This window comes from Garra rufa, chromosome 25 (genome assembly GCF_049309525.1).
Source record: "Garra rufa chromosome 25, GarRuf1.0, whole genome shotgun sequence".
NCBI lineage: Eukaryota > Metazoa > Chordata > Actinopteri > Cypriniformes > Cyprinidae > Garra > Garra rufa.
Window position 1 is genome coordinate 37,193,475 of NC_133385.1, and position 27,691 is coordinate 37,221,165.

The 27,691-nt window shown below is 39.0% G+C and overlaps 1 protein-coding gene across 1 annotated transcript; it reads left to right on the top strand.

The window, feature by feature from the left end:
• On the top strand, nucleotides 1-27,319 carry ldlrad3 (low density lipoprotein receptor class A domain containing 3). The gene is made up of 6 exons (XM_073831817.1): nucleotides 1-157; nucleotides 16,254-16,400; nucleotides 19,516-19,641; nucleotides 22,435-22,569; nucleotides 24,545-24,929; nucleotides 25,203-27,319. The coding sequence occupies exons 1-6, from the start codon at nucleotides 106-108 to the stop codon at nucleotides 25,378-25,380; spliced, it is 1,023 nt and encodes a 340-aa protein (XP_073687918.1). The 5' UTR covers nucleotides 1-105; the 3' UTR covers nucleotides 25,381-27,319.
• Nucleotides 27,320-27,691: the final 372 nt, after the last annotated feature.

The following is a 27,691-nucleotide window of genomic DNA, read 5'->3' on the forward strand; positions in this document are numbered from 1 at the left end:
TACGTGGAGGAAGAATGCGCTAACGGCTTTGGACACAGAAGCGTTACGTGGAGCTTTAGATTTTAACCGAGCTGTTGTTGCCCTGATCGCGCTGATCGGGGCACGATGTGGGTTTGGTACTTTCTGCTGGGTTCGGGAACGCGCACTGACTCGGTCGGTGAGTTGCTACGCCTTCATCCATTGTTTTTCTTCAGCTACTTCTTTAGCGCCATTAGTGCAGCAGTTGCTGTAGTGTTTGACGAGAGCTCAGCTGTTGCCTTTTCCTACAAACGCACTCATGTAGAAGCAGAACTTTTGTAACCTGAAGTAACGGGTTAGTGAACGCACACCGGCATTACCGAGCAGGCGCCCCTCCTGGAGACTTTCTTTCTTCCCCTTTAAACGAGTTACTTTGAAGCAAATGGAGTTTGTGATGGACTGGGTGGACGTCAACATGCTCAGAGTATGAGCCTGTGCAGCTGACACATTTATTAATAAATAGTTTTAGCATTTTGTTTGAAGCCTGTCAAATCATTGCATCGTGGATCACTCTATTGACTTTTGTCGTTTAGGGACGGATTCTAACTGTATTCGATCAGGAATCATTTTCTAAATATTACTAATGAGACCTATAGTGTGTCAATCACATAATGGAGTATCTGTGTCTGCTGAAGGTCACCTAAACAACAACCATTTAATGTTCAGACAAACTGCTGTGTTTGAAATAATTATTGCATCAGCACTGCAAAAATGCTTTTCTCACTTAGATTTTCTTAGTCTTGTTTCCAGCCAAAATAAGATTTTCTGGAGAATTAAAAATGATTGTCTTGTTTTCAGAAAACAACAAGTCAAAATTAAGTGCATTTTTGCTTGAAACAAGCTAAATAATCTGCCAATGGGGTAAGAAAAAATATGTTTTCTATTTGAAGTAAGATTATTTTTCTTACCACATTGGCAGATTATTTTGCTTGTTCTAAGCAAAAACACACTTAATTTTGACTTGTTTTTTTTTTGTTTTTTTTCTAAAAACAAGACAGTCAATTTTACTTGTCTAGAAAATCCTTTTTAATTTAAGAAGTTTGAGATATTTTGGCTGGAAACAAGACAAAAAATCTAAGTAAGAAATATAATTTTTTGCATCAGAGAGTTATTGTTGTAAGAGGAAAATATTTTGGATTTTGACAGTTTGGGGCTCAAACATGTTACAAACATTCCCAACAATCTAGCCTTTTTATGAATGTGCCTAAATTGATTAAGCAACATAAATTAGAATTGTTTTAATTGCAGTGTACTGCTTTTAGTGGTCTAGCAGATCCAGATAAATGTTTTTGGCAACATAGCATGTGCTTGATTACATTGTATTCTTTTCTTATTAAAGGGGTCCTATTATGCTTTTTCACTTTTTGAATTTTAGTCAGTGTGTGGTGTGTGTGTTTGGGCATAAAAACGTCTACAAAGTTACAAAGAACACTCCAAAGGGAGATATTTAGTTTTTTTTTTTTAAATCACTTTTTTAAGAACTACAATGAACGGCTCCTTTGGACTACAGCGTTTGTTTTCCCGATGCTATGATGTCACAACGCGGCCCTTTAGAATATAATTTAAATAAATCCCGCCTACAGAAATTCAGATCGTTGGCGGGTGGGGAGGGACGAGGTGCGGGATTCGCCTAACTTTAGTGATGTAGCATGGACAGCCGCTTCTGGGACCCTTCAGCGAGCCGTAGAGTGGCTGGTATAAACGCAAGCATGGACTAAAGTGTCTGCAAACTGCACTCCCAAGCTTTAGAATGGCAGACTGCACGATTTTAGCCCCGATTTTGTCTCGCCGACAGGTTTTGAGAAATCGCAGGCAAATGCCCGAAATCACAGGCAAATCGGTGCTCGTTCACGCGAGTGACAATCACACAGTGTGAACTATCAAAGACGCCATCTGAGAGAACCGCAGACCAGTCGCCGACACCCGTGAGATATTTGACATGCTAAATATCTGGACCTGTCGGCGATTCAAAATTATGACGTGTGAAATGTGTTCTGACTGAAAATGACATCAGTGATTACCTACAGCCAATGAGACAGCAACATTCAGGCCAGCGGGAAGTTGGGGGAGGAGTTACGAAGGTATAGACCACAATATCAACAAGCCTGGTTTCGGTTCAGAAAAGGGCTTCTTTTCGGTCTATTTGGACCCAAGAAATAGAAGAAAAATTAGTGGAAATTTGGCAGGAGCACCTGTGTCTGTGTGACGTCTCATCTGAGCTGTACCACAACAAATGAGCGCACATAATAATAATAATAATAATAATAATAATAAATTTTATTTGTATTGCACTTTACACATGAAAACACGTCTCAAAGTGCTACAGGCATAACAGATTAAAAACACAAAACATTCAAAACAATAAAAATTACACCGAGACATTAAAGAAAAGCAATACAAAATAAATGAGTCTTTAAATTACTTTTAAAAACATCAATAGACTGTGGCGCCCTCAGGTGGTTAAGGAGGGCGTTCCACAGTCGAGGCGCAGCCGCCTGGAAGGCCCTATCTCCCATGGTGCGGAGTTTTATTTTGGGGACCTGGAGTTGGTGCCTGTCAGAGGAGCGGAGATGTCGGGTTGGATTGTGGATATTGATGAGCTCCTTGAGGTACACCGGTGCACTGCCGTAGACACAGTGATAGGTCAGGAGGCAGATCTTATACTCGATCCTGAACCTGACAGGGAGCCAGTGAAGCTTATAAAGGATGGGTGTGATGTGTTCCGATTTGCGCACCCTCATCAGGACCCTGGCAGCACAGTTCTGAATGCACTGCAGCCTCTGCAGGCTTTTGCCAGGGATCCCATGAGGAGCGCATTACAGTAGTCGAGCCTGGAGGAGACAAAGGCATGAACCAGCCTCTCTGCATCGGAGAGGGAGAGGGAGGGGCGGAGTTTGGAGATGTTCCGGAGGTGAAAGAATGCAGTCTTACAGATGTGTTGGATGTGAGTGTTAAATGATAAGTGGGGATCAAATCGAACCCCCAGGTTTGTTAGAGGATGTGAGAGGGATGTCATGGCCAGCAAATGAGTAAACCGTCAGGGGGGAGGATCGGAGTTGATGTGGGGTTCCAATGAGGAGGCCTTCTGTTTTGGAGATGTTTAGCTGGAGGAAGTTGTCAGTCACATGCAATTTGTATGGCAAGCTTCTTGCGGCTTATTATTTTTAATAATAATCCCAGTCTCACGTGAGAACTCCGGTCTTGCACGCGTGACCTCGCGTTGTTTCTATGTCACTTCTCGCTTGTGTTTGGTTGTGAGACGTAGTTTGCGGACCGGGACAAAGTTGTCGGTGATTCTTCCTATTGTATAGTCATAGAGTGTGAAACCCCCTGTGAACACAGCAGCGACCGAATGCCACCCCAGATAGTCATTTGAAAATCGTGCAGTCTGAACTCGTCATAAGCGGTTGGCCAATCACAACACATTTGGTTTTTCGGAAGGCAGGCCTTTATCAAACCCTGGAACTAATCGAGCCATTTGTGCCAGCCTAGGGAGAAAGCTATTGTAACAATGTAAATAATGTGAAAAATAATGCGTTTTTCGAACCACCAAGCATGAGAGCATGTTCTAGTGCACCCCTAAAACTAAATAAAGACTTTGTAATAGAGCATTATAGGACCCCTTTAAAGCGGCTGTGTGTTCATGGCAGTTGGAAAGCCCTGCCTTGCAAACGATTTCAGAGCTGCCTGACTTACTGGTCTCTTCTCTGATCTATAGCACAAGTTCATGCTTTCATTTGACCTGCACTTTAATGGCAAAACTCACCTTTTACATCTAGCATTCATGACCTTTACACAGTTTTTATGTGCATTCGAAACACAGTATCCAGTGATATTCATTGATTGATTAGCAGGAAGTGGCAAAGCTTTCAGACACACTAAGAAGGCATTTACATGATTGTTACACCATTTGCACAAACAACATTTTCAGCTAAGAACCAGTGACGAGCGTGATGTTTTTAATGGGGTATGCTAAGTGCTAGGACTGATCCCCCACTCGCCCCCCATCGGCACACTCAAGAAAACACAGTGGCAGGTGTCCATTTAAAGAATATGCACATTTCCTACCCTATGTTTAAATGAAATTCATCTCCAATCCTTCTATCATTTGAAGTTGATCCATTGTTATTTGAATGCTAGAAAAATCTATAGCTGCTTTTCCAAGTAAAAAACAGCAAGTAACGTTTACACATCACATTATGATAGCCTACGAAATATTCAGAGTGTGGGAAGATGGGGGTATTCCTTGCTCTATATGTCTCTGCATCGATTAAATTATACTTTTTTTACTTCATTCCCAGTGAATAGGAGTTAAAACTCTGGCCAGGATGGCACAACACCAATAACAGATCATTCAAAATACCAAAAATATTAATATCTTTAAAATATTGCCAATTAATAAAATCAGAGAGAGACTTTAACTGTAAGCAACACAAGCATACAGAAAACATAAAAAACCTTCAAAAAAAAAAACTTCAGAATGTTCAAAATGTTTGATGTCTGATATTTGTTAATTTTTTTAATTTTAATTTTTATAAACTTTTTTTTTTTTTAATTCACCACTTAAAGGGGTCATCGGATGCAAAGTTTATTTTCACATGTTGTTTGAAGTTTGAACATAAATGTGTGTTGGCAATGTGCGTACACATCTACCAGGGATGGAAATTAGCACCCGCCACCAGCCAAATGCGGGTGATTTTGTGTTGTGGCGGGTAAACTCGCTTCACCCAGGGTAAATAAAAATAACATACTTCAACCGGACGGCGTGAGGCGGTAATGCACCTTAACGTTGGTTGCGAACTGCCGTTAAAATACACGAAGAAGAAGAAGACGGCGGACACTTTTAGCGGAGACACACCTTCAAAAAAATGTGGCGATACATCACAGGTGTTAAGAGGTCTGTTAAAATATCTTTACAATCTGCTTTTGAAGAAATATATTGTATTTCGTGCTACAGCGCACATTCTGTCAGATGCAATTCATGGCGCGTCTTTCTCAATATACTGTACGACGCGGCATTCATTCACATCAGATGATACCTCGGCGAGGAGTTCCACTCACACAGGGGTGTAATTTCCACTGGGGACACGCTTTTCAAAATCCCGTTGGTGTCCACCCAAATGGTCTTGTTAAGTAATCTCTTGTATTTTAGAATGCACGCTCTACGCCGCCGAGAGTTTGGCGCTATAGTAAAAACGAAACCAAAAGTAAAACACGCACGCGCATTCAAAAGCAACTTTAATACCCTGCGTTTAGAGAGCGACTCCCCAATGCGCACAAATTAGGCTACATAAAATATCTAGGCTGTTAGTTGTGTAGTTGTGAAGATAGCTTTGTATCATGATAGAAAAATTCAGTGAAAATGTCAGTATTTTATTGAGACTTGAGATTAAATAAACTTAAAAAAAAAAAAGTTAATTTCCATCCCTGACATCTACCCTATAATGATACAAATCCACCCTGTGGTTTTTGTTTAATCTGTAAAAATAATTTCCCTGAATTTCACGGTTATTTAACACGATTATGACTGGGTCCAAAACTTTATATAAGTGATTAATTTAAAGATGGCAATAAAACAGAAAAAAGATACAATTGAAAAAAAAAAAACTGAGCTTTTTTTGAACAACAACAAAAAAATACTTTTATGCAAGTCTAAAGTAGTCTAACAGCCTACTACAGAAATTGACTGATTATTCTTATTAAAACTACGAAAGTTATTCAAGAGCAGTGAGTGATTTTTATCTTAATATTAAGCACAGAGACGGCAGAAGGAATATTATTTGTTGGCGCTTTAAGAGCCGCACGGATCCAATATACTGTTACACACAGATTCACATTCTCAACTGTTCATGATCATTTAAGACAGAACTGATAAGGGTTTACATCAATAATCACCAAACGCCTCATTTGGAAATATTTTTGTGTATTTGAGCGTTTAGGCGCACCTTGAGCTAAAAGATAACTTTACATGTGGGTGATCTGCTCCGTCTCTGAGCGCAAACACACAACAAGTTTTCTTAAAACACAACATCAAAGAAACATTAATAAATCAAGCACGTCCTTTTTTATGAAAGTCACGTTACACGATTTTACTGATTTGCATGTGAAAGGGGAGCAGAATGGAGTGCAATAATCGTTTCATCTCGATTACTGCATTTTCATGATCATTTGAAGCTGAAATCAAATCTGAATTTCGATTAATTGCACAGCCCTAATTTTGTTCTGGGGACCTAAAAGCACAAAGTTTTGAAAACAGTTTTCAAAGTTCAAAAAGCCAATTTGTAAAAACAGCGGCACAGAAGAATGTGTATGTGTGCAGTTTCTATACAAAGTGACACTGGCACAGACAACAAATGGAGTTAGTAATATTAATATTAGTTAGGGATGCACCGAAATGAAAATTCTTGGCCGAAACCGAAACACCGAAAGAATTATGCCAATTATTAGTACCATTGCATTTATGGCTATGACTGTGTACTAATTTTACTAAAATCAAGGCATTGCAATGGCATACATTAATATTAAAGTTTCAAAGAATAAATCAGTTATATTAATTTAAACAATTATTATCAATCAATTATTATATTACTTAAATAACACATACAAATATTTTACTGCCTTTGTTTAAATTGTTTCATTGTTTAAATTTTTATAACACATTATCTTGTGGATCCATCAGTTCACATTTACAACTCTATGTGTTTCTCTTCCAGCAGGAGGCGCTGTCAGAATATTACACAAAGCAGCGCAGCAAATGACTTTGAAACGTGCAGTGCTCATATTTATTCAATGGATAGCCTTTCGTTTCATCGCAATTCTTGTCTTTCAGTCCCACATTTAAGACCACCTGAAATCTTAATTAAGACTTTCTTAACCCCTAATAACACTGCAGTCATCAATGAAAATTAAGAGCTTTATTTCAAGAACCGACTTTCAAAAACAAACCTTTCTTTTTATTTCTTTCCCACCATGTTCGGGGCACAAGAAAAATATTAGGGGACTAAATTAATATCAGCATATGAAGTATAATCGTCTCTCATTGTCTCTGAGAGAATGCCCCTCAGATGCTGAAAGCACTGTCAGTTTTACTTTCACTTTAACATATTTCGCAGTTTTCACTTTGCTTGTACGATATCCATTGGCTCACCTCCATGGTTTAAAACATAAATATTCATAAAAATACAGTTTGTAGAAAAGACATATCTTTAAAATTTTGTGAGGTAAAGCCATAGTTTTTCACTCACTGAAAGCTACATCTGTCTCTGTCTCTGCTCTCATCACTGCACACACGACTGCAGACACATCCCCTCTTGAAATTTCGGCATTACAAGTTTTGCAAATCGCTATCCGTGGGTCTTTCTCAGATACATCCACACCGCAGAAGTGTTGCTTCAGACAAGCACATGAAGGCTGCGGTTTCTGTTTGCGTCAACATACTGTTTCGGCCGAGTTGTTTCGGTGATAAAAGTCTTCGGCCGAATATTCGGTGCATCTCTAATATTAATAATAGGGGTGGGCATAGATTATTTTTTTTAAATCTAGATTAATCTAGATTAAAATGGCTAATTTGAATTCTACTGAAGGCATTTTCAGAATATGTGTGTTACCCAAATAATGACTAAAAGTAAGTCTTTGAGAACGGGCCAGGTGGCGCATTAGACCAGGCGCTCATCTCCTGTTTCCAAAATGCATCACAAACTGCTTGACAATTGCATTTACAACATAATTACCTATACAAACTTGTGTAACCAAGTATTTCTGCGCAAAAGGCTGCACGACATGCGCGTTGCAGTTAAATACACAGACGCGCACGGGCATGGATAGCTTATCTGCGTGCATAGTCTTCCATTAAACTGCGTTGCTTTTAGAAGCGTCAATTCAGTTGTTGCATATAGTTTAATGTCTTTATTTCGGGATTATCAAAGTAAATTATAACTCAAACTTGAGATTTTACTGGAGCACAGTAAAAAGGGTCTAGCAACGCACGCACCTGCCCTGAAGCGGCTTCATAACTGCATCAATGTCAGCACGTCTCATTTGATGTGGTAATTTCACAGAAGTTGAAGACGCGTTCTCGCCCCCTACAGTGCAATTCGACTAGGTATACGTCATCCGCGCTAAAATATCAAGGTGAAAGTCATCATAGCTTACGTAGTTTAGACCCAGCTCCCAACCCAACTTTGAGAATAGATTAATGGCGATATTTTTTTATCGCCCGATAAGAGTCTCACGTTAACGCAGCACGTTAACGCCGATAACGGCCCACCACTAATTAATAATAATATTTATTATTATACTACAGGGCTGTTGAATGCTTGAATCTGATTGGCTGACGAACGTTCTAGAGGTGTGCATTATATTCAGGGAAACGCACGGCGAACGTAGTTCCAGGCAGCTTTAGCCCGCAGTGCATGTCTATATCACTTCGCCATACGATTTCAGTTATTTCAAAGGTCCTTACAGCCCAAAACAGCAAAATAACTAAAACCCACAATGACACTGGCCAAACTAATAAATACAGTAAACTTCAGGATAAAAACGACAGATTATTTCCATGTTTTTTCCACAATATATTACATTTTATTATGTACGGAAAGCACAAACTCTTTTTCTCTCGCCCTCTCTCACTCACCTCACAGACGCACACACATAACGTTACAGTTTGCACTGGCGTTAGCATTCGCGCTAATGTTGTTAGCGCTGCTCTGACGATTAACAACTTAAAAACGACATGACAGCTCTCACGCGCGAGGTAACAACGGCGTGGTCTTGAAGAAAATGAACTTAAAGTTTAACTGTTAGTAGAGACGATGCTGCCAGTCACCCTTGAGAGCAGTGGTGTCAAAAGTATTCACATTCATTACTCAAGTAGAAGTATAGATACTAAGATTTAAAAAGACTTTTGTAGAAGTTGAAGTATCAACTCAAGCTTTTTACTCAAGTAAAAGTATAAAAGTACTGGTTTCAAAACTACTTAAAGTAAAAAAGTAAAAGTAATGTAAGGGAAAAAAAATGCCATTAAGGACCAAAGCTTAGGCCGCGCCACAGGGGCCTATTGTGCACTACCCCACCTCCCCAAAAAACATTTCTAAAGGCCATAGTGACTATGTTATATTAAAATGTTAATGTTGAAAAATTTGGAATGCACTAGGCTACCTGTTTTAGCTGCATATTTGCCCATTGAAAATAAACGCATTTTATTACAATGCAAATAGGCTGCATTAAAGAACCATAAATGTGTACTACTGAGCATTAACGTGTTTCATGGAGCGGAAGATATGATGATTAGTTGCTGCCTATAAGTATTGTTATCGCAACATTGTCAATCGCGTTGTCAATCGCAAACTATTATTTATTCAAACGTCTTTCTATCAAACTACCTACTATAGCTTCATTTGCAGAGGATGAAGAGAAAGCACCCGTTTGATAAATAAGCAAGTAGTCGAGAAATAATAACTTGTAAGAAATCATCTTTTTTGAGTAATGACCCGAACACTGGCTATATCCTTGCTGGAGTGCAGGGCCTTTATTTAAAGTAAATAAATGAATGAATAAAACAGGACAGAATCAAATAATGTTAGATACTGAATTCAAATGCGACTTTTATTAATAATTTATAAAATTAATAATGCATTTTTGTCATATAAAAATGCATGCAGTAAAGCATTGATTTTGAGCTAGAATGCAGGACTTTTATTGCTAAGAAATTCTGTAAAAATTACTTACTGTTTACCCTTGATTTCTACTCTATAGACACAATTTTTGAATTTCTCAAAGTATCTTCCTTTATGTTCCACAGAAGAAAGAAGTTCATACAGGATTGAAATTACATGATGTTGAGTAAATAATGAAAATTTTTATTTTTGGGTGAACTGTCCCTTTAAGAACTTTAATATGTATAGTAAACACCTCATTTATATAAGGCACTGATATTTATCTTTAATCAGGCTCTTACTGAATTAACATTTTACTCCAATTAAAATGAATTACAACTTAATATTTAAAAAGAAAGAAATTATTGCTTAAAATCCAGATATTAACTGACTAGTATTAGTAAGATGTCGTCACAAGAATAAATTTACAATGGTTGTTTTTTTTAATAATTCATAATAATAAACTATGAAATTTTTAATAAAAAAATGACAGTAATTATGTATTGACGTTTATCACTTTACCTCCTCATGCAGCTGTTTTCAGCAGCCCAGCAGAACCTACAGAACCTTTAATGTTCTCATATCACACAACTGCCAAACACAATTCTGTGTTAAATCTAAATGCGTCAAGCAACTTGAACTTGCGCTATTTATCACTTTGCATCGCGCTGTGCGGGTGACTGATTCCGCCACGTCACACTTTTGGACTATTTGCAGTTTCGAATGTCATTTAAAATAGCGCATACAGGCCTGATAGTGGAAAAAATTCCTGAGCCTGAACTTTTTTTTCCCTTGCCCCCCGAGGTGAGTGGGGTGGAGGTACTATGTATGCGACGCACTTTTAACACATAACTTGTTGGTTCAGTTCAGTCAGATAAAGGTTTTTTTTTTTTTACAAAAAAAGCTTATAGATTGGCATTTCAGCCTTTATCCCATTAAAATGAATAAATCAAGTATATAATGCATAACATTTATTTAAAACAATGTCCTAATTGTTTAGATTTTTAGAAAGCACATTAACTTCTTTCACATTTACAACTCTGTGTTTGCATAAAAAACATTGGTCGAGATTTGCAATAATCTGACCAAAAACAGCTAAAAATTTGGACGTGCAAATTAATTCTATGTCACGAGGGGGCGCTTTAGGAGCGCTGAAATATTACGGTTTCCCTAAGAATGGCTGAAAGCAAAGCAGCATTAACGCTGTTTTATCCGTCCTGAAATGAAAATGCCAACGACACGTTTCTGAGGACAGTCGCTTCCCTTCAGATACATTCATATAAAGACAACAGTGCCGCGTTTTGACTTTGAAAGTGCAGTGAGCATATTTATTCAATGAAATCATTGCCTCTTAAAGTTTAATCCAGCTCTATCGCGATTCTCGTCTTTCCGTCCCCAACTGTAAGACCTCTTAAAATAATTAATCCTCTTCTTTTACTATTTAAAATATTTACCACTTTTTATGGCCTTAAATTTGATACAACTAAATTGAGTTTTAAGGACCCCATGAGCCCTCTACTTCAGGATAGCCGTCGGGCAGCCGGTCAAATAATGTTGGTAGCCCGACTGGAAAACCCAATAGCTCCGGGACGTCGGGCTAGCGATTTTGCGAACCCTGTAAATATGCCTTTATCGAAATCCTTAATGTCTTCCCCTGGCTTCATAAACATATCCATGAATTACGGTTTGAGTTGCCAGTAGGAGACAATTGTACAGTATGGGAGCTAAAAACACCTTCGCGCATGGAGCATTGCCTTAACCTGTATCAATCTATTTGACAAAGACACAAGGCCCGCCCCTTCCCTACTTCTGATTGGCTCATCGGCTAGAATGTGACTTGTTTGAGTCGTTGAGCGTCAAGCTACTCTCTGACCTGCACATCTCAGAGAAATGACAGATCAATATCCGCGAACCTGATTTTTTTTTTTTCCCCGCAGCCACAGTACGCCGGAAATCCGGCGTGGTGCCGGAACGCTATCACCCCTGCGCATAATGTGCGGGAGGTCTGCCTCTCTTCGGCGATCGGGCCACCGGGAATGTCCCGGTTCTCCCCGATGGCCAGGAGTGTGACGTGATTTGTGTCATGTCACGTGCAGGTGTGATGGATCGTGTACAAACCAATAGGGTGTCGGAATGGTATATGTTTATACTTCTCATCCAACCACAACCAAATTCACTCTATGTGGATGGCGCAATTTATCTGGATAGTTTTTTTTTTGAACGATGACATGAATGAAAACTAGCCGAAAAGAAATAGGAGTAACGAGTCTATTTTTAAAATGTAAGGAGTAGAAAGTACAGATAATTGCGTGAAAATGTAAGGAGTAGAAGTAAAAAGTCGTCTGAAAAATAATTACTCCAGTAAAGTATAGATACTCAAAATTTCTACTTAAGTAAGGTAACGAAGTATTTGTACTTCGTTACTTGACACCTCTGCTTGAGAGACACAGACGTGAGAGAGGTAAAGTCATACACTTAGTTTCTCTCCCTCACTCTTTCCGTCTGTCTGCTTGTCTGTCGGTCTGTCTAAACTTCATTATTAACGGCATTATTTTGCTATCAACAGCCCAAGCGTCGTTACTAGGTCTAAAATGACGTTTTGGAACTAGCAACGAAGCTGTTGAATGAGCTGCGTAAGAAATTAATCCTACTCACAATAGCGTTTTAAGGATAAAAACGGGACGAATGTCTTGAAATATATCATTTGATCGATGTCTTGAGGTGTGGTAACTGTAGTATAAGCGGAATAATTGACTCCGCTTCGCGTCGTGACCGCATCACCACCTCGGGTGTGCATTATTTTCTAAGAATTCTACGGCCCGAAGTCAATTATTCCTTACTTATTGTTATTATGCCTGCTACTTTTTTGCCGTTATTTATATAGCGCTTTTTTCAATACAGATTGTGTCAAAGAGGCTGTACAGTATTAAACAGGAAAAAAATGCGTAGAAAGAACCAAAAACCCATCATTGTCCTCTGTCCAGATGAAACCCGCAGTTTAATTCCAGGCTGCAACAAAGACAGATTGTGCAGAGGACTTGTCTGGTTTTCACAGTTTGGTGCCGATAGCCAGAAGCACCTCTTTTTGTAGCTGATGATTTAACAAGTTTATACTATTCTTCCTCTCCTTTAGTAGACAATAGGTGGAATTGTTCCTCAGGGGATCTATAGCGCACTATGTGAAGCGATACTGTGGCTAATGGCTGCATGGTTACAATACAGTTGACAAATGCTGGCTCCATGACTTGTGAAAATATTAAAGGTGGAGTAGGCGATTGTCTTTAAAAACATTTTTTGTTATGCTGGTTGAAGTCTCTTCACATTCCGATAACAATCATTAAGTTAAGCGATCTAAATGTATTAATATGTATTTATATATTCTGTGGAAGGCGTAGGAACAAGAAAGGTTCGTCCAATCAAAACGCTCATTCAAGACAGTTTTCATTGACTTTTCTACCTGTCTGTCAACTAGGGGTGCAACGGTTCAACTTACTCACGGTTCTGTTTGTATCACGGTTTTAGAGTCACGGTTTCGGTACGGTTCAGTATGTGCTATGTTGAGGGAAAAAATTACAAAGTAAAGAAATAAGAATAATCTATCTAACTACAAGCAACAGCACAAATAAATACAATAGAGTAAATACACAAATAAACAGATTTTTCGGGGTTTTTTTTAGGTAACATTAGTTTTTAGGTACAGAAACTAGGGATGCACCGAATATTCGGCCACCGAAAACGTTGGCCCAAAAGGGCATTTTCGGTTTTCGGCCGAAAGACTTTTATCACCGAAACAACTCGGCCGAAACAGTATGTTGACGCAAACAGAAACCGCAGCCTGCACGTGCTCGTCTGAAGCAACACTTCTGCGGTGTGGACGTATATCAGTATATCCGAGAAAGACCCATGGAAAGCAATTTGCAAAACATGTAATGCCGAAATTTCAAGAGGGGGTGTGTCTGCAGTCGGGCAGGCAGCCAGTGATGAGAGCAGAGATCGAGACAGATGTAGCTTTCAGTGAGTGAGAAACAATGGCTTTACGTTGGTGTTACCTCACAATATTTTAAAGATTTGTCCTTTCTATATACTGTATTTTTATAAATATTTATGTTTTAAACCATGGAGGTGAGCCAATGGATATCACACAAGCAACGTGAAAACTGCGCAATATATTAAAGTGAAAGTGAAAACTGACAGTGCTTTCAGCATCTGAGGGGCATTCTCTCAGAGACAATGAGAGACGATTATACTTCATATGCTGATATTAATTTAGTCCCCTAATATTTTTCTTGTGCCCTGCACATGGTGGGAATAAAAAGAAACGTATTTTGTGAAAGGTTTGTTTTTTGAAAGACTTAAATAAAGCTCTTAATTTTCATTGATGACTGCAGTGTTATTAGGGGTTAAGAAAGTCTTAATTATGATTTCAGGTGGTCTTAAATGTGAGGACTGAAAGACAAGAATTGCGATGAAACTTCAAAAGGCTATCCATTGAATAAATATGAGCGCTGCACGTTTCAAAGTCATTTGCTGCGCTGCTTTGTGTAATATTATTCTGACAGCGCCTCCTGCTGGAAGAGAAACGCATAGAGTTGTAAATGTGAACTGATGGATCCACAAGATAATGTGTTATAAAAATGTAAACAATTTAAACAAAGGCAGTAAAATATATGTATGTGTTATTTAAGTAATATAATATTTGATTGATAATTGTTTAAATAAATGTAATTGATTTATTCTTTGAAACTTTAATATTAATTTCTAGTAAAAATATTAATATTAAAAACTAGTTCAGTGTTAAATAAATATTTTGAAATTGTATTTTTGTTATTTGATTTATTTCTCTGAAAAGCAATGCAAAATATTAAAAGGAAATTTTTACTATTTAATTATTGTAATGGTGAAAAAATTGCCAAGATAAATGGAAAAAATGCGAAACACCGCGTTCGGCTTCGGCCAAGAATTTCATTTCGGTGCATCCCTAACAGAAACTGAATAAAATGATCAAATGTAAAAAGCATTGCAGTATAATTTTTTTAAATTAAAGTTACAAAAGCTATTCAATCAAGAGCAGTAAGTGATTTCCTTGTTGCTGCTGTTTGGTAAATGTTAAGAAATTGCTGTCAATTTAAGAGAATGCACTGATACTTAACGTTTATCCAGCTATGTCTGCTAGGATACTTGCCAAGATGGAAATTTTGACAATGCTTTTGCGTGAATTTGTCCATTCAAACACAATAAAAGAGCTTAATATTTGCACGCGTTCTAAGGCACGGGTTTGTGCGTTTCGGGTGAGCGCACACACAGATCTTCTCACTGCGTGCGCGAGTTTGCTCTTATGGCTCTTAAATGTTGAAATGGGAAAAGCTTAAATGAGTTTAGTTTAAATCCAGATAGCGATGTGTGCTGTTCAGATCTCCCCTGCTCCACGCTAACAGTGCATTCCACGTTTTTATTTAATCGCTTTTGTTGTAACGTATTGGGAAGCCAGAATGCGCATCCATCAACAGAAACATGCATTAGCCAAACCCTGTTTGTTTTACATGTTGTTATTTAAAACATATTACAGATGGGTTGTCAGTTTCAAGTTGAATCGCGGTCCTGGTGCGTACCGAACCGTGGGAGGAGAACGGGGCGGTTCGAATTTTTTGCGCCCATTTTTCATGAGCTGAACTCAAAGATCTAAGACTTTTTCTATGTACACAAAAGGCCTATTTCTGTCAAATATTGTTGACAAATCTGTCTAAATCTGTGTTAGTGAGCACTTCTCCTTTGCCGAGATAATCCATCCACCTCACAGGTGTGGCATATCCAGATGCTGATTAGACAGCAAGATTATTGCACTCTAAAATGTGCAGTTTTATCACACAGCACACTGCCACAGATGACACAAGTTTTGAGAGAATGTGCAGTTGGCATACTGACTGCAGAAATGTCCACCAGAGCTGTTGCCCGTCAACTGAATGTTCATTTCTCTACCATAAGCCATCTCCAAAGGCGTTTCAGAGAATTTGGCAGTACGTCCAACCGGCCTCACAACTGCAGACCACGTGTAACCACACCAGCCCAGGACCTCCACATCCAGGATCGTCTGAGACCAGCCACCCGGACATCTGCTGCAACAATCGGTTTGCATAACCAAACTGTCAGAAACCGTCTCAGGGAAGCTCATCTGCATGCTCGTCTTTATCATTGGTGTCTCGACCTCACTGCAGTTCGTCGTTGTAACTGACTTGAATCCTGGTTTTCACTGTACAGGGCAGATGCCTCTTGATTGTGGATGGATTATTTCGGCCAAGGAGAAGTGCTCACTTACACAGATTTAGACAGATTTGTCAACAATATTTGACAGATATAGGCCTTTTGTGTACATAGAAAAAGTCTTAGATCTTTGAGTTTAGCTTATTAAAAACTGGGGACAAAAACAAAAGTGTTGCGTTTATAATTTTGGTCAGTGTATAATGGATTTTACTAATTAAGAGAATAAACTGCTTAAAGTTTTTTGAGTGTTGTTTCTAGAATCCTGTCACCAGTTAAATGATCTTTAGTAGATTGTTTGTAAATACATGTGTCTCTTTTCCTCAGATTGCCAGCTTCTACCTGGAAATAACTTTACAACAGAGTGCAACATTCCAGGAAATTTTATGTGCAGCGATGGTGAATGTATTCCTGGAGGTTGGCAGTGTGACGGTTTTCCAGACTGCTTTGACAACAGTGACGAGAAGGGTTGCCGTAAGTCTTACCTTCCCTGCACAGTAGGGTCCATACAGAGCTGGACCAATTTGAATCTTTATATCAGCTTTGGCAACAAGTAGCTTAGAATTTAATTGTAATGAATTTTGGCATTCACTATAAGAAGTAAATGATGTAGCAGAATTAATATTACACAATTGGAACACGGTTACCACAATTTTTTTTTCACAATTGGGCACCAGAATGCAGTGGAACGCAAACTCTGAGTTTTGGTCACATTTCACTTGGGTGAGTCAAAAATTGTTGAATAAATGTAAATTGGATGGACTTTGTCAATTGTCATATGGATTTGTGAGATATCGATAACTTTTAACTTCTATAGCATCTTTCTGTATTATCAACAAAAACTAACTAAAGTTGCTCACCTGGGGCCTGCTTCATAAAAGACACTAAGAAAAGCAGGGATTAAAGTCCAAAACCTGACAAATGGGGCTAAAGCGGTTCCATAAATGACAATTTAAGTTCACACAATTTCACTAATGTGATCCAGGTTCAATGAGTCAAGATAATTTGATGTGCACACTTATTCTTAAGCAGCCCTTAAAGTCGATCATAGATCAAATCGATCCACCATGGCAAACGGCGATATTTTCGTGCTGTTTAATGCATTTGTTTTCCTCAGTGCACAATTTATTTATTTAAAGTTGCATTTTCTGTGTACTTTCATTTTGTTTGTGACAAAGTAAGTGGTAATATTAATGCATTCCTATTGGTCAATGTTAGAGGAACTCTAACAACAAGCCATGCGTATTTTAGTTAGTCTATTTTAGTAATAAATACTGTATTATTGTGTAATTACCATACAATATATAATGATGCGGTTCACATCACCTTCATAAATTGAATAAAAACAGAAAAAAGCAAAAACACAATGATGCACATTTTTTATTTATCATTTTGTAGGTTAAGTTTGAAAAAGTTTTTAAAAATCTTTAAATTTTATGTAGAAAAGGTAAATCACCATCTTGCATTGATATTACCACTGACTTTCTCAAACACGATTATTTGACTTTATTATCATCCAAAAATAAATGTATACAGAACATGCAACTTAAATAAATAGAAAAAATAAAAATATAGGCTACAACTGACTATATTTAATGTATTGTGCCCAAGATTTGATGACTTTTTTGAAATGTATAAAAACGTTTTAGCATCGTTGCTACTTGCTCATTCAGTTGATCAGCAGTTTCTAGCTGTGCAGCCTTTCTCTCTGACTTTATATCAGTCTGTTTAGTGCACATGCACACAGCAGCGCTTGTTTACTTGCATAAGCCTCACCCACTCCTGACAGCTAAATTGATATTCTAGCATGACTTTCAAACATTTACAGATAAAGAATTTAACTGTGTCCTAACATGTCCGTTATGCACTGGGGAAAACACAACGTCCCAAATGCATTAAGCAGCAAAAAAAAAAGGTCTATTTTATCCATAATCGACATTTAAGGGCTGCTTAACAATACTATGCAGATCAAATTATATTGACTAACAGCTGTTTTTGCTTATTAAAAAGTTTAAGTTGCATTTAGACCCAGTCTCCTCATTTTACCTGACCTGTTGTCCCAGTATGGAACTGCAAAGATATCATATCATGGTATCAGCATTGGTTTGGTGCAAGGTGGTGCTATAGGTCTCGTCTTGTCAATATGTTAATGTACAGCAATTAGGGAGATCTACCTACCAGCAAAGTTACAAATACACCGAACCCACTAATTGAGATCTTCAGGAACACAGGTGTGTTGGAGCAGGGTTAGAACTGAACTAAGGCGGATCTCCAGGACCAGCATTGGGCACCCCAATGTACAGTATGCCTTGTCCTAAATAAGCAGAGTCAGTTAAAAAACGTATGTGTTTTGAGCTGGTTTAAGCTGGTCCTGAGCAAGAGCTAGTTGCTTAGAACTGCCACATGACCAATTTAGACCAGTTAATGACCAACTAAGGACCAGCTTAAACAAGCTCAAACCAAAGCATATGCTGTTTTTTTGTTTAACAGGGATAGAGTGCATGTGATCGTGAACATGGACAGTGAGTGCTCATTCAAAAGAGATTTCAATACCCTGCATATTTTATGCAATATTAGAATGTTTGCGGGTACAGAATCAACATTGCAGGAACGGGCGGTAACGGTCAAAAATACAGCCAGTCAAGTCACCTTCATTTATATAGTGCTTTTAACAATACAGATTGTGTCAATGCAGCTTTACAGTATTAAATAGGAAAATAGTGTGTCGATAATGCGAAAGGACAACAGTAAACGGAAATTGGAAATTAACAGTGCGTTCCAAACGAGATATATCGCCCTCTGAAGGGCACTTCAGATTGGAAACATTCATGGCCGCCATATTGAAGTGTCGTTCCAAACCAAAGTGCTCAAAACTAACCACTTCAAAGGATTCTTTGCATGATGACGGCACCTTCGTATAGATTAGATTAGATTAGATTCAACTTTATTGTCATTACACATGTACAAGTACAAGGCAACGAAATGCAGTTTAGGTCTAACCAGGAGTGCAATAAGCAGCAAGTGCAGGATAAAGGTATAAGTTATAAGTGCACTTATAGGGAATATGTACAGGGAGAACTATGGATAATATTTACAGATGAAGTACTGTGAGCATAATTTACAAATGACAATTAACTACAATTAGAATGTACAAATAGATGAACACAATATACAGGTTGCTATTAACTATAATATAAATTGCAGGTAGATACGAACATAATATACAGGTTACTGTTTACTGAAGCAGGAATTTACAAATTGACATGTATAGATATAGATTTATAGGCATGGGATGGTGATGCAGAAGGGCACTTCAAGAAACAGTTGTTTGGTCCCCTACACCCTTTAACCCTTCGAAGGTCTCACTCCAGAGGGCATAGGGATGAGCCCTTCCGAACGGCTTAGTGTTTACTAAGCAAGCCAGAGGAAAACAGAAAACATAGCATAGCAGTGTTATCAGATTCTCTTTTGAAACTGTGTTATCTTGTAATGCATGTCCTTATTTTGATACATTGATAAGGAAAGTGTTTGAAAAGTATCTAAATTTTATTCTTTCAATTTTTATTCTCCCTCTCTTTCCTCCTCACAGTGAAGGTGAAGGCAAAATGTGCACCCACATTCTTTGCCTGTGCTAATGGGGTCCACTGCATCATTGGTCGCTTCCAGTGTAATGGTTTCAGAGACTGTCCTGATGGCAGCGATGAAGACAACTGCAGTGAGTATCCGATGTGCAGCCAAGGCAACAGTTTGTTCTAATACATGCCACTTTAGACTTTTCACATGAAGGACTTTCATACTTTCATTGCTACTGTTGTGAGTGAAATGCACAGTTAAACAGCTGTCACCCGAAACAAACGATGAGGCAGATATGGGGGCACACCTTGTCATAACTACAATATTACGGTCAAGTGAACTAAAGTACAACTGTGCTACAAGGGTGTTGTCGTATAGAGGAAGACATAGCGTCAACATCCTGTCAGAAACCTCTTCGAGGGGCTTAAAGGGAGGTTTACAAATAGCCTCTAAGACCATGGCCAGGTCCTACGTGGGGACGCGAGATCGTACCGTGGGCCTCGGCCTCAGTGCACCATGGAGGAAACGTGTAACAAGAGGGTTTGTTCCCAGCGACTGACCACCAAGAGGGGTGTGGAAGGCAGCTATGGCCGCCATGTATACCTTCAAGGTGGAGTGGGTCAACCCTGCAGCAAATCCTGCCTTGACAGAATGTCTGCTCCCGTATTAAAGCACCCAGGGATGTGAACTGCTCTCAGTGAGAGGAATTTCCCCTGGGTCCACACCAGGATCTGGTGCACCAGCCTGTAAAGAGGGCATGAACGCAGACGTCCCTGGTGGTCGATCACCGCTGTGTTTTCGGTGTGCACCAACACGTGGTGATCTTAGGTCTGGGAGAAGGTGTTTCAGTGCTAGAAACACGGCCAGCATCTCCAGGCAGTTGATATGCCACATGAGATGGCGATCTCTCCACAGACCCCCAACGGTGAGGGACGCGTCCGTCGTTAGCGTTACATGGCAAAAAGGAGCTCTCAACGCCGGGCCCAGAGACAGGAGCCAAGGTTTTCTCCACATGTCTGAGGCATGAAACATCACTGCGCGACCATGATCATGTGAAGTGGGTTTCCCCTCGGGAAAAACCCTTTGGTCCTGCAGGGGTCTCATGTACAGCAGGCCAAAAGGTATTACGTTGGATGCAGCTGCCATCAGACCCAACAGTTTCGGAAACTGTTTGACAGTGAGTGACCTGCCTGGTTTGACTCTCTTGACTGCAGCGAAGATCGACTCAATACAAGCTGGAGACAGACGTGCCTGCATCGTCAAGGAATCCCACACCATGTCAACATAGGTGGTTCTCTGAGATGGAGAAAGCACGCTTTTCTTGGCGTTCAGTCGCAAACCCAGCTCTTTCATGTGGCCGAGAACAACATCTCGATGTTGAACTGCTGCCTGCTCTGATGAAGCTAATATCAACCAATCGTCGATATAATGCAGTTTGCGGAGTCACAGAGGAGCCAGAGCAGGTGTTCCTCAAGAATTTGGTTGTACTTGGCAGCATCCATTTTACCTTCATTCCTGGCCAGTCGCCCAGTCCCAGCTGAAGAGAAACACCCCCACAACATTATGCTGCTACCACCATGCTTCACAGTAGTTATGGTGTGTTTTGGGTGGTGTGCTGTTTGCTTTTCGCCATAGTGCTTGAAGTTCAGTCCAAAAAGGTAAATTTTTGCCAGAAGGTATCAGATTCTTCTAAACTTATTTTTCTATAGCACAAACGAGAAAGGCTTCTTTCATGCCACCCTCCCATATAGGCCAGCTATGTGTAAAGCTTGGGAGATAGTTGTCACATGCACAGACTGACCAGACTCAGCCATATAGCCTTGCAAGTTTTTCAAAGCTGCCTTTGGCCTCCTGGTAGCTTGGTAGTTGGTGTTTAATCTGGATGTTGATTGCTTGCACCTGACCAAGTTTATAATGGTATACTCTAAGGAGCTGATCGCTTTACCAAACCAGGCGTCCCTGCTGAAAAAAACTGTTGAAACCAGCCTAGGCTGGTTGGCTGGTCTTAGCTGGTTTAAGCTGGAAGTAGTTGGTTTTAGCTGGTCCTCCCAGCCTGTCCAGGCTGGTTTTAGCTGGTGGTCATGATACACTTCTAGTTTCAACATTATTAGTTCCTCAGACAATTAGCTGTATGCAAAGTCACCCACATTTGGTTTTTGACCACTGATAATGTGTAAAGATTAACAATTTATTCTTGGAGCCATAAGTGGAGTTTCACTTTTATGCGTGGGGGGGCACCCACTAGCAGATGAGCCACGACTATGTTTTTATATGTTCTACATTTCATAAATTTATGTAGCATATATTCTACATTAAAATGCATTTATATTTATATACCTGTATGTATGGGGGAGTGGCTAGGCATGCAAATTCCACTTGCCAGTTTTCATTAAACTTTTGTCTTTAGCTCAGAGGTGATGCGATCTCCAAATACGTCTCTTGACGTAACGTTGAACGTGAGGGGGAACTAAGATTGCTAAAGGCAAAAGATTGTATTAATAGACCTACACATTTCTGTGTAAAAAATAAATAAATAAAAGATGCTGTCATTCTCACTCCCCTGTAATTTGGCTCCAAATCTTTTAACCCCTTCTACAAAGAGTGGATCGCTTTTTTTTTATTTTGGCTTTCATAACTATTTATGTTTGTTTGTTTGGGTTTTTTTGTTTGTTTGTTTTTTTTTCAGAAAAAATATTAACAAAATCAAAAATTTGAGACAGGGAAGTTTCTGAAATTTAACCTTAACCTTAAATTATAGCATTTTTATATGTTGTAAAATTGTAGCACTTTTTATTTGTCAAATTAAATCAATAAATGCAAATATAATTTTTATTTTGTTTATTATAGTAGTAAAACGAGAGAGAGAGAGAGAGTTCTATGATACAATAACAGTAATAATACTGTTGATGTGTTAATCTCTCATCCCACTCCACAGCTGCTAACCCTCTGGTGTGTTCATCCGCACGGTTTCATTGTGGCAATGGGCGGTGCGTAGATCGCAGTTTTCTCTGCAATGGACAGGACAACTGTCAAGATAACAGTGACGAAGAGAACTGCCTCACAACAGCAGGTACAGACATACACTTCCCAAACATGTGCACACACCTGATTGAATGTATATTTTTAAAGTAAACTTTAAGATGACTTCACTCAAAGGTTTGTTTAAATTGGTTTTATAGTTAAAAGTGTGTGGACAGTCTTTCTGATAATGAGAACTGTAAGCCCCTAAAGACCCCATCAGATTACTTCAGACCCCATTAGACCTATTCAGACGTGTGCCGTAGTTTACACAGGACTGGTGGGGCATGTGCATTGATTCACCTTTATTAAATATGTTACGTGGTTTATTTTGATAGGTCAACGGTTTTTTGTGGTGTTCAGAGAAAGCACCTCGGCAGCGCATTCTTAACATAAGAGACACAGTCATTTCTGCTTGCTGCAATAAATCACTATTTTTCTGCACCAAACAAGTGAATTTTGCTAAAATATTTTCAGATATGCTAGACAAGATGTAATAGAAAAATAATTAGATAAAAACCTAATTTTGACAAAAAAGTGACTTTAGACCTATTTTTCAAAATCCCTGAAAACGTCCTACGGGTTTCCCAAGGTTGCATCACGTGTGTGTGTGTGTGTGTGTGTGTGTGTGTGTGTGTGTGTGTGTGTGTGTGTGTGTGTGTGTGTGTGTGTACCTGGTATTCATCACGTTGTGGGGACCAAATGTCCCCACAAGGATAGTAATACCAGTAGATTTTGACCTTGTGGGGACATTTCTCAGGTCCCCATGAGGAAACAGGCTTATAAATCATGCACAATGAGTTTTTTTGAGGAAGTAAAAGTGTGCACAATCTCCTGTGAGGGCTAGGTTTAGGTGTAGGGTAGGTGTAGGGCGATAGAAAGTACGGTTTGTACAGTATAAAAACCATTACGTCTATGGAATGTCCCCATAAAACATGTAAACCCAACGTGTGTGTGTGTGTGTGTGTGTGTGTGTGTGTGTGTGTGTGTGTGTGTGTGTGTGTGTGTGTGTGTGTGTGTGTGTGTGTGTGTGTGTGTATTCCAGGATGACAATGTTAAGATTCATTGGGTCCCAATTGTGGAATAGTGGTTCAGTGAGCATGAAGAATTTTATTGTTGTTTTGAATTAAATGCATGTAAGGAATGAAAGACTGGATGCCACAGACATTTTTGTAAAGTAGGATGTGACAATAAATGTAATTGTAAATATCAATTTACAGAACTGTATATACTTAATGAGTGCTGTGTGTGATACAATGTGGTATATTAAAGGTGTATATATGAATGCATGGGTCAGTGCTCAGCATTACTCATTGATGTTTGGTCTTCATATTTTGTGGCGAGCCAAGAGCTAACCTAAGTTGTTCTAAGGAGAAACAACCTTCTCGGTCCTCAGGAGTTCAGCGTTCTATCTAATGTCTGATATCATTACATCAGTATAATTTCAGATCACTAAAATTGTTTTCTTACTAGTAACAATTACATTACTGATATCAGAAATTAACATTGTCACTAGTGACAATCAAATTATTTGATATCAAAAATGAATATTTTTACTAGTAGCAATTCAATTGTTGACATAAAGAATATATATTTGCACTAGTAACCACACAATTACTTATATCAGGTTTTTACTAGTAAGAATTGTATTTCCGATATTTGAAATTCGAATTTCAACTAGTAAGTAATCAATTCTTGATATCAGCAATTGAAATTGAATGGCAGCCTATGGTGACATTTAACTAATGAAAATACAATTACAGTCAAAAATGATAGTTTTTACTAGTCGGAACCTGATTCTTGATATCAAGAATTCATATCCTGTGAATGAATAAGTCAGCTATTTTGAGATTTAAAAAATGAATTCTAATTAAAATGATGCCAGATCTTATTCCACATTGATATTAAAACGTATTTTTAACGTTTCCAGAAAAAAAAAAACAGAAAAAAAAAAAACAGTGATCTGTTACATCAGTGTCAGGAATTTTCCTAAATAACCTAAACTTATTTCCTGTTCCTCTACCCAGAATCCCCTGGACAAGACTTTGTGACACTGGACTATCGGCTACACTATTACCCCAGTATCACGTATGCGGTTATCGGCAGTGCCATCATCTTTGTCCTGGTAGTGGCATTGCTGGCCCTCGTCCTGCACCATCAGAGGAAACGAAGTGTCTTGCTGCCTGAAGGGGTCTACAGAGGCACTTGTCATCGGCCACTCTTGCTCTCCCGGCTCGTCATACTCGACAGAGGACATGCCCATCGTGGAGGGCACGACCTTTCACCCCAGTGTCCGTCCTCATCAGAGGCTTTCAGCTCAGTCCATAGTCTCCAGTTGCTCTCTCTTTCACAATATCCTAGAACTGCAATAGACTTGCCACCATCATACTCACAGGCTGTACTGGATGTTGGGTATGCTTACAAATACAAATGCTAAGACTAGTAGTCAAACTTTTTTTTTTTGGTATGTTTGTTTTTATTAGCCAATGCCAATAGCTTATATTGGCCATTTGCCATCCTATGGCAAATGGCCAATATAAAACCGAAATATATATTTTTTAACAATTGACTTTCTTTAACTGTCAAAGAAGACCGTAAACTAATGAAGACTGATAGAGATAGAACCATAATCATATATCTAATATTTTAAAGCTTACCCTTTATTTATTTTTATTTTTTTTACAGTCGACCCTCATGGTTTGATCTCCCACCTCCTCCTTACCCTCCAGAGACTCCTGCAGCTCAGTCTGAGAGCGAACCACCGGTTTATGAGGATCCAGTCGAATCCACAGAATCATCCAGAGCTGTATTATCTCATCCCTGGGCCAACAACACCAACACCGACTCCAGTTGTGCAGAGTAAGAGTCTCAGGAGCCACCACTGTAAATTCAGAAGACATGGACTGCATTTACGTTATGCAAAACACTATGCAGCGTGTTCAGAAAGAAAAGCATTGATGATGTAGATGTTTGCAGATTCACCAAGTATGTGTAGGAGCATGTTAGGACCATTATCGGGTGGCCAGGTAACTGCATTACTTTTATCATAACCAATGCCTTGGCAGCTAAAAAAAAGCACTATACAGATGGTACTAATCCAGAATGAGCTTTTTACTACTGTTGCAAATGTACAACTGATACTCTTGACTTTTGTAGTATTGCTAAAACAGGGGTGCTCAACCCTGTTCCTAGAGATCAATCAATCAATCACCTTTATTTATACAGCACTTGTTGTGTCAAAGCAACTTTACAGTATTAAATAGGACAGTAGTGTCAATAGTGCAAAAGTTCCATGTTGCAGCAAAGTCAGATTTGCAAAGGACTCATCTGGTTCCTGTGGTCTTGCACCAACGGCCGTCTAGGTGAGGAGTTCTTTAATAGCTCATCTATTTGAATGTTTGATGCTGAAATTAGAGGTCATCTCTAGGTGCTGATCCACTATCTGGGCTGGGTACGGACTGGATCCGGGGGACTGCAGTGACCATCTGATCTGGACACAGACTGGATCTGGTGGCTACGGTGATCTCGGAATAAGAACAAAACATCAGGTGTTATGGGAAGTGTTCCCGGTTCCGGTTGACCTAATTAATGCAGCCTAACAATCCTTTAACGGATTTAGATTATAGAAATGTGTTAAGTGTAGGCCAGGTTAAAGTAATGGTCTTTAATCTAAATTGTTCCAGAGTTTGGGCGCTAAATAAGAAAATGATCTGCCGCCCGCAGTTGATTTTGATATTCTAGGTATTATCAAATGCCCAGAGTTTTGAGAACGCAGCGGATGTGAGGGACTATAATATGATAAGAGCTCGCTCAAGTACTGAGGAACTGAACCATTGAGGGCTTTATAAGTAATTAGCAAGATTTTCCGATGTTTAATAGGGAGCCAATGCAGTGTTGACAGAACCGGGCTAATATGCTCATACTTTCTGGTTCTAGTAAGAACTCTAGCTGCTGCATTTTGGACCAGCTGGAGTTTATTTATTAAGCGTGCAGAACAACCACCCAATAAAGCATTACAATAATCTACCCTTGAGGTCATGAACGCATGAATTAATGTTTCTGCATTTGACATTGAGAGCATAGGTCGTAATTTCTATATATTTTTGAGATGAAAAAATGCAGTTTTGCGAATGCTAGAAATGTGGCTTTCGAAGGAAAGATTGCTATTGAATAGCACACCTGAAGAACTGACGCAGCAGCCATTGAGTATTAGACAGTGTTTTAAGTTATTACATGCAGAGGTTTTAGGTCCAATAATTTAGCAGTAAGAAGTTACTCGTCATCCAATTTTTAATATCAGCTATGCATTCCGTTAGTTCTTCAAATTGGTGTTTCGCCGGACTACTTAGAAATATAGAGCAGAGTATCATCAGCATAAGTGAAAGCTAACACCATGTTTCCTGATGATATCTCCCAAGGGTAACATATAAAGCGTAAAAAGTAATGGCCCTAGTACTGATCCTTGAGGTACTCCATACTGCACTTGTGATTGACATGATCGAGGAGATCTACCTTCCTGCAGAGTTCAGCTCCAACCCTGATCAAACACACCTGAACCAACTAATTAGGATCTGAAGGAGCACTTGATAATTACAGACCAGACAGGTGTGTTTGATCAGGGCTGGAACTAAACTCTGCAGGAAGGTAGATCTCCAGGAACAGGGTTGGGCACCCTTGTGCTATAAGCATAGACTTTTAATACTAGTGACCTAAAGGTGTCAGACCTCATGCTTGTCAGTGGCTGTTTAAGTAAAAGTGATGTTCAAACATGTTCAAGATGTACATAAAGTGGGAAGAATGTTGTTTTGCTATTTAATTATCACAGGTTCACATAGAGCTCTGTGTTTGTATTCTCTGTGAGTTTGATGTATATTGGGGAATGCAGAATTTGTTTTTCTAAAGAGGGCTTTATGTTTATGAACATGCTTAAAGTAGGATGAGTACTTCACGCATTTCAGGCTCTAATCCTGCTCTTCACAGCACCGGGAAGGTTGTAATACATAATGACTGCTCTCATAAACTGCTGGTCCTCTGCTTCAGTTTCTGCACACCCTGATCATTGTAGCCTAATAAAGGTATCTACATATGACTGGCACACGATATAACAGCAGGATGTCAGAATTATGTAAAGATTAACTTAATTTATTAATTTTATTATTGTTGTTTTTGCACAC